Genomic DNA, 13,092 nt, shown 5'->3' on the forward strand with positions numbered 1-13,092 from the left:
CATTTTGGGGGGGCAGTGAGCCAGACAACCACGTCTGTACTTCACTCCATGTCCCAGCCAGCCCCAAACTGAAACTCCCTCCAGCCCCTCCTCCTCTGGGCTTTGTTCCTTTCCTGGGCCAGGTGGTCACCTGATTCCTTTGTTCTCCAACCCTTTAGCTCTCACCTTGCAGGGGGGGAAGGGCCCAGGCCATCAGTTGCCAGGAAACAGGGTGTTGGCCATTCTCTGTGTCCAGACCCCTGCACACATCTGCCCTCTAGGGCTCTGCAATGATCATACACCCTTACCCCACCTCCTAGATACTTAAGAACTGCCTAGGGGAAACTGAGGCACCCCCACAATATTCGGAGGAAACATTAAGAACAGTCCCACTTCGTCACAGGCAGGGAACAGGCGCTGGGGCTGGGGGAGCCTCTGCCTACAAAGTGCTCTAGCCAGGCCAGGGCCCATTGAGTAGCCGGGGTAGAGACATCGTAGCCCTGTTGGGATGCCCAGGGCTCTCCCCAAAGGCAGGAAGGGACCTGCCTTCAGTTCAGCCACCCTCTGCCAGGCTGGGGAGGGAGATGGGAGACATGGGGCTGAGGTGGGTCTTTGGGTTATGATAGGTGTGGGGTGATGTTTGGTGTAATGGAGTTCACGGGCAGAATCCCTGAAGGGATAAGGGATTGTGGGGGGAAGGGAGCATGCATCTGTGGGGCAGGGACCATAGGGGTGCGACACTGTGGAAGAGAGAGGTGTGTATCTGTGGGATGAGGGCTGTGGGGGGGATGGTAGGGGAGGGGGCCTTGTATCTGTGGGGTGGGGGTATCATACTGTGAGGGAGGGGTATCATGGGGGAGGGGGCTGTGGGGTAGGTATTGTGGGGGAGGAGGCTGTGTATCTGTGGGGTGGAGGTATTGTACTGTGGGGGAGGGGCTGTGGGGTAGGTATGGGGCGAGGGGGCTCTGTATCTGTGGAGGAGGGGCTGAGGGGAAGGTGGGAGGGAGGGGGCTCTGTATCAGTGGGGTGGGGGCCAGGGGAGGTGCAATGAAATTCTATACTGTGTTATACCACTCCACCGCTAGGCAGCGCCGTGTGTCACACCCTTGATTTAAACGCCCCCAGCGCCCTGCGAGTGCTGAACCTGCTGAGGGTGCAAGTTCTGTGCCCAGCGCGGCCCCGGGATAGACAGGGTGGGGGGACGGTACTGTGGAGGGAGGGGGCTTTGTATCTATGGGGCAGGGCTGTGGGAGGTACGCGGGGGCTGTGCATCTGTGGGGGCAGGGTCTGTGGGGGGAGCGGGCTGTATATCTTTGGGGGCAGGGCTGTGGGGGGTACGGTACCCTAGGGGAATTGATAGCCTGATATCCAGGAGGAGGTGCCAGGAACATGGTTTAAGGGGGTTTGCAGTGACAGAGTAACAAAGTGAGGAATTTTTGTAATGTTTTTATGACTCTGTGTGCCTCAGTTTCCCCCAGACCTTGCATGGCTCCCCAGCGTGGGGTGGGGGATTAAGTTTGCTCTCAGGACAGACCAAGAGTAAGGAACTGGCTGAAACTGAGCCAGAGCACCAGGGGGTCGGAGAGACAATGCCAGCTCCAGTGACTCCCGCAGAGACCCCAGCCGAGAACAAAGGCCTGAGAGGTGGGAGAGGGTCAGTGGGGGGGCTAAGTGTGTGTGGGGTAAGCATGGGTGGGAGGGGGTAAGTGGGGAGGTCTAAGCATGGGTGGGGCTAAGCGTGGGTGGGAGGGAGTAAGTGGGGGGGTCTAAGCGTGGGGGGGAGGGGATAAGGGGCTAAGCGTGGGTGGGAGGGGGTAAGTGGGGGTGTAAGCATGGGGGGGCTAATCGTCGGTGGGAGGGGCTAAGTGGGGGGGCTAAGCGTGGGTAGGAGGGGGTAAGTGGGGGGTAAGCGTGGGTGAGAGGGGGTAAGTGGGGGGGCTAAACATGGGGGGAGGGGTTAAGTGGAGAGGGCTAAGCGTGGGCAGGGGTGTAAGCGTGGGTGGGAGGGGGTAAGTGGGGGGGCTAAGCATGGGGCGGAGGGGTTAAGTGGAGAGAGCTAAGCGTGGGCAGGGGGGTAAGCATGGGTGGGAGGGGGTAAGTGGGGGGGCTAAGCACGGGCTCTGGAAGGAGCTTGGCGCTCTCTGACCTGAGAACTGACTGAGGGGGTCAGAGCCAGCCTGGCAATGGAGTCCCAGCAGCTGGGCTGGTGAATTGCTCTGGGCTGCCCAGGCCAGACGCTGCGTTACCCGCTCTGTCTCTGCGCTGACTCAAGGGCTGCCCACGCTGGGGCCAGGTGACTCATGAACCCAGCTCTGTTTGGGAAACGCTGTTGGGGAGTCACTGTGAATCCTGGCTGGGGGCACGAGTCCTGCAGCATGGACACGCCTCTGCCAAGGAGTCTCTCTCAGCTGGGAAGGCCTGGCAGAGCTCTCGGGGGGCAGCAGGAGGGCTGCTGGCACCCAGACGCTCAGTCTAGGAGCCAGGGAGGCTGCAGAGCCTGCCCCAAAGGGAGAGTGGAACCCTTGGGGGGCTGCCCCACTGAAGGGTTCCCCCAAGGGACTGTTGAAAAGCTGAGGCATGGCACAGACCTTGTGGATCAGTGACAGGATTGGGGAGGTGGCTGTGGACAGGGTGTGGAAGGTGAGAGAAGAGGGGAGCGGATGGGGGCTGTGTGGGCGGATGTGCGTGCCCACCCTGGGGGCGGATGTGTTGGCTGTGTGTGTGCGTGTCTGTGTGTGAGGTTCTCTGTTCTGGGGGGCGAGGTATGTGCATGCCGTTGCATGGTGGGTGCATGCCTATATGGGTGATGCAGGCATGGGCATGAGTTGGGGTGTGCACACGGGGGGGGCGGGGGTCGAGGTCGCCTGCATGGGCTGCTCTGAGCAAGGTTCACAGAGGGGCCAGCGCAGACAGCAGGCCAACCAGTCAGACAGCTGCCTCCTCGCCCGGGGGCAGGGCTTTGTAATACCCCTCACAGTGGGGCCTCTTCCGGCCTCTGACAGGCAGGCTGATGGCTCCAATTTCTGACAGCCCAGCTGTTCGGAGCTCTTTGGGCTGCCTCCCTGAGCCAGGGGTGCAGCACCTTCACTCACAGGAATCCCGCCAGACATGCTCCCCACCGGTCTTGTCCACCCCGACCGACCAATCAATAATCACGAGTCAACCCCCCAAACTCCGGAGCTGGGGAGCTGCGGGGGTTCAGCCAAACACCAGCGCTGGCCAGTCCTTTGCCTGCTCCTGGTGGCACTTTCTCCAGCTGTTCTCAGCCACTGCAGAGGCTAGATGCAGATTTTTAAAAACACTGTATGCTATACAGCTCCCGCTGTAATCCCAGGGCTCCAGGAGCTGGGGCTTGGAGAAAAACACCAACCAGTGTGAGACTCGCCAGATACCTGTGAGGTTTGGTAACGCTTCATCGAATCATAGAATGTCAGAGTTGGAAGGGACCTCAGGAGGTCATCTAGTCCAACCCCCTGCTCAAAGCAGGACTGATCCCCAATTAAATCTCTCAGCATGGGGCTGAGAGCCTGCACCCTTGCGGCAGCCTCCCTGCCCAGCTGCATGTAGCGTCAGTGCTCAGCAGCCCTGTCCCACTCACATGCAAGAGCTGAGGGCACAACAGACCATTCCAGGCAGGGCCGCTCACTGCCTTTGTCGCTCTCCCTGCAGGGAGTTCCTCCAAGCCATCAATCAGTTTGCTGACACATTGACCCAGATGTTCCTGAGCAGCAGCAGCTTGGAACTGCAGGTGAGCGGAGGGGCTGGGAGGGCCTCGGCCTGCTTCCGTGGGCCTTGCCCAGCGCTGAGTGGGGCCTGTGAGAGCCGGGGCTGCAGGGGAGGCATCAGGCCTTTGCCAGCATTTTTGCTAATGCTTTACCTGGGGCTGCTCCCGTGGAGCCTGTGATAAGGTCTGGGGGAGCATTTCTGGGCAGGCTTCAGATTGGTCTTGTCACCCCCCGGCAGGTTTCTAGTGTTTCAGGTGAGATGCGGTCAGCCCCTGCCCTGGTTCCTGCCTCCCCTTCATCTCTGGTTTCTGCTCCTTCTACATCTCCGGTCCCTACACCACCTATATCTCTGTTCTCTAGCCTCCCCCTTGTCCCTGGTTCCTGCCCCCGTTCATCTCTGGTCTCTAGCCTCCTCCCACCCCCGCATGTCCCTGGATCCTGACCCCTGCCGTCCCCCGCACATACACCTCTGGTATGTGGCCTCTTCGCCCTCCTAAGTCAAAATGTCTTTCAACCAGCACTAGGGAATTCTTTATGAGCCCTTGTCCTGGCAAAAAGGAACTGATCAAAGCACCAAAAATTAATGGTAGCTTTGGAACACATGATCATGATGTGATCACATTTATAATGTGCAAGCGGAATAAAGTCCAGACCAGTAATAGATGTATTTGGTGCTTTAATAGTGCCAGTTTCACTAAGCTGAATATGATTATGAGCCAGATCAGCTGGCAGTAAGCATTTAATCATAAAAATGTGAATGATAATTGCGAATTATCTAAGAACTTACTTGATGGCCAAACAGCCACAGTTCCACAACTGAGGAAGAAGGCTGTGCTGATTGAAAAACAACCTGGTTTAGAGGGGAGGTGAAGACAGCTCAAACATATATAATAATAAATAGAAGAATGGGGAAGTTAGGAATTGTATACAATTGATAAGGGAAGCCAAGGGACACAAGGAGAACTCTTTGGCCAGCAGAGTTAAAGACAATGAGGAGTTTTTAAAGTACATTAGGAACAGAAAAAATCCCAACAAAGTATTTCATAGAATCATAGAATATCAGGGTTGGAAGGGACCTCCGGAGATCATCTAGTCCAACCCCCTGCTCAAAGCAGGACCAACGCCAACTAAATCATCCAAGCCAGGGCTTTGTCAAGCCTGACCTTAAAAACTTCTAAGGAAGGAGATTCCACCACCTCCCTAGGTAACGCATTCCAGTGTTTCACCACCCTCCTAGTGAAAATGTTTTTCCTAATATTCAACCTAGACCTCCCCCTCTGAAATTTGAGACCATTACTCCTCGTTCTGTCATCTGCTACCACTGAGAACAGTCTAGAGCCATCCTCTATGGAACCCCCTTTCAGGTAGTTGAAAGCAGCTATCAAATCCCCCCTTATTTGTCTCTTCCACAGACTAAACAATCCCAGTTCCCTCAGCCTCTCCTCATAAGTCATGTGTTCCAGTCTCGTAATCATTTTTGTTGCCCTCCCCTGGACGCTTTCCAATTTTTCCACATCCTTCTTGTAGTGTGGGGCCCAAAACTGGACACAGTACTCCAGATGAGGCCTCACCAATGTCGAATAGAGGGGAACGATCACGTCCCTCGATCTGCTGGCAATGCCCCTACTTATACAGCCCAAAATGCCATTGGCCTTCTTGGCAAAGAGGGCACACTGTTGACTCATGTCCAGCTTCTCATCCACTGTAACCCCTAGGTCCTTTTCCGCAGAACTGCTGCCTAGCCATTCAGTCCCTAGTCTGAAGCGGTGCATGGGATTCTTCAGTCCTAAGTGCAGGACTCTGCACTTGTCCTTGTTGAACCTCATCAGATTTCTTTTGGCCCAATCCTCTAATTTGTCTAGGTCCCTCTGTATCCTATCCCTGCCCTCCAGCATATCTACCTCTCCTCCCAGTTTAGTGTCATCTGCAAACTTGCTGAGGGTGCAATCCATACTGTCCTCCAGACCATTAATGAATTGAACAAAACCGGCCCGAGGACCGACCCTCGGGGCACTCCGCTTGATACCGGCTGCCAACTAGACATGGAGCCATTGATCATTACCCATTGAGCCCAACGATCTAGCCAGCTTTCTATCCACCTTATAGTCCATTCATCCAGCCCATACTTCTTTAACTTGCTGGCAAGAATACTGTGGGAGACCGTGTCAAAAGCTTTGCTAAAGTCAAGGAACAACACGTCCACTGCTTTCCCCTCATCCACAGAGTCAGTTGTCTCATCATAGAAGGCAATTAGATTAGTCAGGCATGACTTGCCCTTGGTGAATCCATGCTGAATGTTCCTGATCACTTTCCTCTCCTCTAAGTGCTTCAGAACTGATTCCTTGAGGACCAGCTCCATGATTTTTCCAGGGACTGAGGTGAGGCTGACTGACCTGTAGTTCCCAGGATCGTCCTTCTTCCCTTTTTTAAAGATGGGCACTACATTAGCCTTTTTCCAGTCGTCCGGGACCTCCCCCAATCGCCATGAGTTTTCAGAGATAATGGCCAATGGCTCTGCAATCACATCCGCCAACTCCTCTAGCACTCTCGAATGCAACGCATCTGGCCCCATGGGCTTGTGCTCATCCAGCTTTTCTAAATAGTCCCGAACCACTTCTTTCTCCACAGAGGGCTGGTCACCTCCTCCCCATGCTGTGCTGCCCAGTGCAGCAGTCTGGGAGCTGACCTTGTTCGTGAAGACAGAGGCAAAAAAAGCATTGAGTACATTAGCTTTTTCCACATCCTCTGTCACTAGGTTGCTTCCCTCATTCAGTAAGGGGCCCGCACTTTCCTTGACTTTCTTCTTGTTGCCAACATACCTGAAGAAACCCTTCTTGTTACTCTTAACATTTCTCGCTAGCTGCAACTCCAGGTGTGATTTGGCCTTCCTGATTTCACTCCTGCATGCCTGAGCAATATTTTTATACTCTGCCCTGGTCATTTGTCCAAGCTTCCACTTCTTGGAAGCTTCTTTTCTGTGTTTAAGATCAGCAAGGATTTCACTGTTAAGCCAAGCTGGTCACCTGCCGTATTTACTATTCTTTCTACGCATCGGGATGGTTTGTCCCTGTAACCTCACTAAGGCTTCTTTAAAATACAGCCAGCTCTCCTGGACTCCTTTCCCCCTCATATTATTCTCCCAGGGGATCCTGCCCATCAGTTCCCTGAGGTTGTCAAAGTCTGCTTTTCTGAAGTCCAGGGTCCGTATTCTGCTGCTCTCCTTTCTTCCCTGTGTCAGGATCCTGAACTCGACCATTTGTCAATTACTAGATGGAAATGGTAGAATTATCAATGGATGGATTCATTCTCCCATTGCTCATGGATGAGTATTCAGCTAGTGCTGACTTAAGTTGTAGATTGATTTGATTTTGTGGCTTCTCACATCATAGGCGCCGACTTCCCCTTTGCCCGGTGAGTGCTCGACCATCCCCCCGCCCCTGGCCCTGCCTCTTCCCTCCCCTACACTGCCCTCACCCCGCCCCCATTCCATCCCTTCCCCCAAGTCCCCGCCCCATTCCACCCCCTTCCCCCAAGTCCGTGCCCCTGCCCCGCCTCTTGTCTGCCTCCTCCCCTGAGTGCACCACATCCCTGCTCCTCCTCGTCCCTCGTGGACAGTCCAAAGCACCGCCAAACAGCTGTTTGGCAGCGGCGGGGCAGGAAGCGCTTAGGAGGTAGGCAGAGGAGCAGGGATGCAGCTCGCTGGAGTCGGCGCCTATGTCTCACGTGGGAAGCGAGTCCAATCCTGGATTTGCAAATGCGGTTGCATGTCTTGCGAGCGTAATCGTTGTGGGGAGGATTTGAGGTGTTGGCCTCATGATGTGCTCTCTTCTTCTGCATTGACCTCACACATCACTCCTCAAAAGTGGACATGGTCTCATGGCACAGACCTCTCCCTCTAGGTCTCTCAAGCGCAATGAGTTGCCAGGTTTTAAGATCTATCCTACATGCTTTGAGGTTGGCCTTGAAGGTGTCTTTATATCTGAGGATGGGTCGACCCTTAGAGCAGGTTCCCATGCTCAGTTGGCTGCAGAGCACCACGTTCGGGAAGCCTCCATGCAGACCACAAGTCTGACCCAGCAAAGCTGAGCCCTGATGAGCGTGCACTCAAGGCCAGGGATTTGGCGCCTCGCCAGGAGTTTAGTGTTGGGATTCTGTCCTGCCACCTGAGGTTGCCGAAGGATCTTGGGCAGCGAAGGTGAAAGCTCTCCAGCCAGTCGATGTGGCGTTGGTACAGCGTCCATGTCTTGCAGCCAGAGAGGAGTGAGTCCAACAGCGCGGTAGCTTTGTATCTGGGTTCTGAGGCAGACTCCACACTCTCTCCAGAGCCTGTGGGTGAGCCTGCCAGATGCCAGCGTGGCCTTTGCCAGGCACCGAGTGATCCCCTCACCCAGCATGGCCTTGCTGGAAAGTGTGCTGACCAGGTGGCAGAACTGCCTGACTGAGCAGAGCAAGTGTTGTCAGTTGTGGCCATGGGATCAAGGTGCTCGTGATGCTGGCGGTTCCATGACTCTGTCTCTGTCAGGCGCAGTGTGAAACCGAAGCATTTTGTGTCATAGGCAGAGTGGCCCTCAGTAGCGTCATGTCCTCGAGCATGTGCACAGTGAAGGGACAGTGATCAGCAAACAGGAGCTCTCTTAGTAGCTGTTGGTGCGGGCCCTGAGTCACCGAACGCTCCCATCCAGCTGTGTGCGCCTCTGTCAAAGTCCTGGACTGCGAACAAGAGAGTGGCTGAAAAGACAAAGGCAAAGAGGCCTGGAGCCATTGCACGTCCTTGTTTGGTGCCGCTGATGGGGAAGGCTTCTGATGAGTCACCCACTCCATCCCCGGGCCATCATGCCCCCATGAAGTGAGCAGATTACAGCAATCATCATCTCTGGGCAGCTGGATTCATGAAGGTGTTTCCACAGGCCCTGGCGATTGACCATGTTGTAGGCCTTGGTCAGGTCAGCAAACACCATGTACAGGTGCCTTCTCTGGCACTGGTTGGGCTGCAGAAATCATGGTCATTGTGCCATGGCCAGCACCAAAGCCACACTGAGTCCACTGGCTGAGAGACGAGCCTGTAGAGCAAGGATATTCCCTGCTGCAGACAGCGGTGTGGTTCCACAATGTCTGTCACAGCTAGGTATGCTTCCCTCCCTTTGGGAGAGCTGGGCTCTGAACGCATCCTTACACCCCTGGGCACAGAGCCTTGAAAAGGCTGGTGGGTTTCCTGCCCGGGGGGCACCTCCACATTTGTACACATCAGGTGGAAGGCCGGCAAGCTGGAGACTTGCCCCTGGACAGCTGCTTTTTAACCTCGTGGAATGAAGGGGCCGCAGACAGGGCACTGCAGGAGTGAATCAATGGCTTTGTCACAGAGTGGATTGACAGGTCAGGAGACTAGCAAGTGCTGTGTGCAGTGAGAGAGAATATCACTCTTGTCTGTGAGCAGCCACTTCCCATCTGTGAGGACAGGGGCTGTGGTGCTGAATTTTGAGCCCTTGCACAGCCCGGAGACCTTCGTAGAAGTCCTTCATGTCATGCTTGTGTCATGGATGCATAGGTCTGCTGCTCTCACAGCTCTGGAATAGTCCTTCAGAGGACCCCTTCAGAGTGATAACCCCTCAGGGTTACACTCTCTCCCTAGAGTGAGCCCCTTGGCTTCTTCACCTCCTGACATCGAGCCCTGGAGCCTTGGGAACCCTGCCTCATGCCATGAGCTCCCCTCGGTCAGTTCATTTGAATTGGACACCTGGGGAAGGCTGCACACCCAAAGGGAACAATGCACCCCTGACCTCCTTAGGCTGGTGTGATCTCAGGGTTGATCTTCAATTCAAAAAGTGATCTTGTGCATAAAAAGGTTGGAGACCATTAGGTTAGACCTTGTGAGGCCCTCATAGTATGGTGATGGGGCCACAGACGTGCCACAGGGAAGTGGGAACTTCTCTATTCGCTGTTTGCCCTGCCCTGGGGTTTTGGGCCCTTCTTTTCACCTATCCCCCAAATCTCCCTCTCTTCTGAATATCAGGGTGTAGCCGTGTTAGTCGGTATCCACAAAAACAACAAGGAGTCTGGTGGCACTCTCACGGAGTCCCTGGGCGATGCTCTGGAACTGCTCCCTACGAAGCCAGACAGGACTCTGGGGAAGTCTCCTTTCTGGGAGCAGCCTGTCTGCAGGATACACAGCTCACCCGGCTTCCACCTTCCTGGATCTGACTCGGAGCATTCAGCATCCTCTGGCCCTCCATGCGCTTCCCACAGCGAGTCCACCCAGGCGGGGTCCTAGGGAAGCCAGAGGGTCCTGCCCCGCAACTCCGCAGTCAGACGTGACTCTCAGCCAGCCAGTAACACAGAAGGTTTATTAGACGACAGGAACATGGTCTAAAACAGAGCTTGTAGGTGCAGAGAACTGGATCCCTCAGCCAGGTCCATTTTGGGGGGCAGTGAGCCAGACAACCACGACTTCACTTCACTCCATGTCCCCAGCCAGCCCCAAACTGAAACTCCCTCCAGCCCCTCCTCCTCTGGGCTTTGTCCCTTTCCCGGGCCAGGAGGTCACCGGATTCCTTTGTTCTCCAGACCTTTAGCTCTCACCTTGCAGGGGGGAAGGGCCCCGGCCATCAGTTGCCAGGAGACAGAGTGTCAGCCATTTATGTACCCTGGCCCTTTGCTCTGCAACAATTACACCCCCTTATCCCACCACCTAGATACTTAAGAACTGCATAGGGGAAACTGAGGCACCCCTACAGGATTCAGAGGAAACATTAAGAACAGTCCCACTTCGTCACAGGCACCTTAAAGACTAACTGATTTATTTGGGCATAAGCTTTCCTGGGTAAAACACCACTTCTTCAGATGCATGGAGTGAAAATTACAGATGCAGGCATTATACACTGACACATGAGGGGAAGGGAGTTACGTCACATGTGGAGAACCAGTGAGACAGGGCCAATTCGATCAGGGAGGATGTAGTCCACTCCCAATAACAGATGAGGAGGTGTCAATTCCAGGAGAGGCAAAGCTGCTTCTGTAATGAGCCAGCCACTCCCAGTCCCTATTCAAGCCCAAATTAATGGTGTTAAATTTGCTAATGAATTTTAGTTCTGCTGTTTCTCTTTGAAGTCTGTTTCTGAAGGTTTTTTGGTCAAGTATAGCTACTTTTAAATCTGTTATAGAATGTCCAGGATGATTGAAGTGTTCTCCTACTGGCTTTTGTAGGTTACCATTCCTGATGTCCGATTTGTGTCCATTTATTCTTTTATGAAGGGACTGTCCAGTTTGGCCAATGTACATGGCAGAGGGGCATTGCTGGCACATGATGGCATATATCATATTAGTAGATGTGCAAGTGAATGAGCCTCTGATGGTGTGGCTGACGTGGCTGGGTCCTCTGGTGGTGTCGCTAGAGTAGATATGGGGACAGAGCAGGGAATGAGGTTTGCTATGGGGATTGGTTCCTGGGTTAGTGTTTCTGTGGTGTGTAGTTGCTGGTGAGTATTTGCTTCAGGTTGGGGGGCTGTCTGTAAGCGAGGACTGGCCTGCCTCCCAAGGTCTGTGAGAGTGAGGGATCATTTTCCCGGATAGGTTGTAGATCGTTGATAATGTGCTGGAGAGGTTTGAGCTGGGGTCTGTACGTGATGGCCAGTGGTGTTCTGTTATTTTCCTTGTTGGGCCTGTCCTGTAGTAGGTGATTTCTGGGTACCCGTCTCTCTTCTGAATGTAACCTTGGCTGTATTTCTGCTATGCTTCAACACCCCCACCCTCCACACAGAGGGATTCCTGTTTTACAGTTTCATCTAACGACTTCCAGATCCATAATTTAATTGAACCACCAGCCCCTTCTTATCTTAATCGCCCTGCCACTGTTTGTAAACAAAATCCTGACTCCTTGCCCCAGGGGCGCAAACCGGGAGCAGCACAGAACTCATCGCAGTCCACACTGAGGCTGCACTGCAGTTAAGAGCTCTGCCGGGGGCTGGGCAAGCAGACCTCTGGTAAGAAATGGGGGGAGCCCCCCTCACCCTCCATAAATGGTGCCCCTGCAATGGAGAGGATCGCGAAGAAGCCTTGTGATGGCATATGGGGCATCCAGTATTAAATGTGCAGTCACTGGCCAATCACTACAGCCATGGGCAGTTGAGGCTCTTCAGCACATCTAGGAGAAGGACAACTCTCAATACAAATCCTACAGCCCTGTCAGCTGCCATGCCTGGAGCATCGATTGCACGAGCCCGGCACCAGCTGCTTGGGCAAGAGAGTGGGAAACGCTTTGCACAGACCGTTCATCCTGCAGCTTGTTCCGCGGTCACCTTGTTTAACCCAATCAGCTCCCCAGAGTACATGGGCCCTGGGGCCGGGGACAGGCAGAGGATGCGTCCCGCAGTCTTTAGTCACAGCAGGTGGCATTAGGGGGGTGGTCATTCTCCACACACCAGCACAGATCTGGAGCTCTTGTCCTCCTGAGGAGACAGAACCGGCCTTTTTAGGCACATGCTGCTCTCCCCAGTGCGGAGACAGGGGACTGAAAAGGAGACCAAAACACAGCCAGCCCTCGTCGTACCTGTCCAGCTGCTGCTCCAGCTGGGCATCCAACTCAGCGGTCAGAACCAGACTGAGATTCCTAGGCAGACTTTGGGGCCCTGGAATCTCAGAACCCTTCTTGACAGTGACCAGACTGGAACGGAGAACAGGCCTTACTGCCAAACCTCTGAGAGGCATAATAGACATCACCTCCCTGAGTGACACCAGCCTGGCTGAGGGTGTGGAGTCAGGCTGCAGGTCGAGCTGAGCTGAGCCGGTTCAGGGTAGGGTTCGCCGTGTGGTCTGACATTGCCCACGGGCTTGATTCACTCCCCAAGGGAGTCAATGGCCAACCTGCAGTGCAACGCGTACGCTTGTCCAGAGACCCGCAGGCCACCGTTGTCAGCGCCAGTGTGCCGACAGGTTTCAGAGTAACAGCCGTGTTAGTTTGTATTCGCAAAGGTGCCACAAGTACTCCTTTTCTTTTTTCAGTGTGCCGACAGCGATTCCAAATTCTCAGTAATTGTGCAGAAAAGGCAGGAGTGTTCAGTAAATATTTCTGTTCTGTATTTGGGGAAAAGACTAGACGATGCAGAATCCTCATATGGTGATGCTCTTTCCATTCCACTCATCTCTTTGGAAGATGTTAAACAGAAGCTACTACAGTGAGACATTTTTAAATCAGCAGGTCCAGCTGACTTGCATCCAGAGTTTTAAAAGAGCTGGCTGAGGAGCTAACTGGATGGTTGATTTTCAAAAAAAGAAAAGGAGTACTTGTGGCACCTTAGAGACTAACCAATTTATTTGAGCATAAGCTTTCGTGAGCTACAGCTCACTGCATCGGTGTGTATGATAATCCAGGTGGGCCATTTCCAGCACAAATCCA

The 13,092-nt window shown here is 54.0% G+C and overlaps 1 protein-coding gene across 1 annotated transcript in view; it reads left to right on the plus strand.

The window, feature by feature from the left end:
- LOC144264379 (dedicator of cytokinesis protein 2-like) overlaps nucleotides 1–13,092 on the plus strand; it is a 336,931-nt gene that overhangs the window by 272,633 nt on the left and 51,206 nt on the right. The window contains exon 31 of the mRNA XM_077816134.1: nucleotides 3,649–3,727. Coding sequence (XP_077672260.1) covers nucleotides 3,649–3,727 — 79 coding nt within the window. The remainder of the gene's footprint in view (nucleotides 1–3,648; nucleotides 3,728–13,092) is intronic.

Source organism: Eretmochelys imbricata, chromosome 4, assembly GCF_965152235.1.
Source record: "Eretmochelys imbricata isolate rEreImb1 chromosome 4, rEreImb1.hap1, whole genome shotgun sequence".
NCBI classification, from domain to species: domain Eukaryota; kingdom Metazoa; phylum Chordata; order Testudines; family Cheloniidae; genus Eretmochelys; species Eretmochelys imbricata.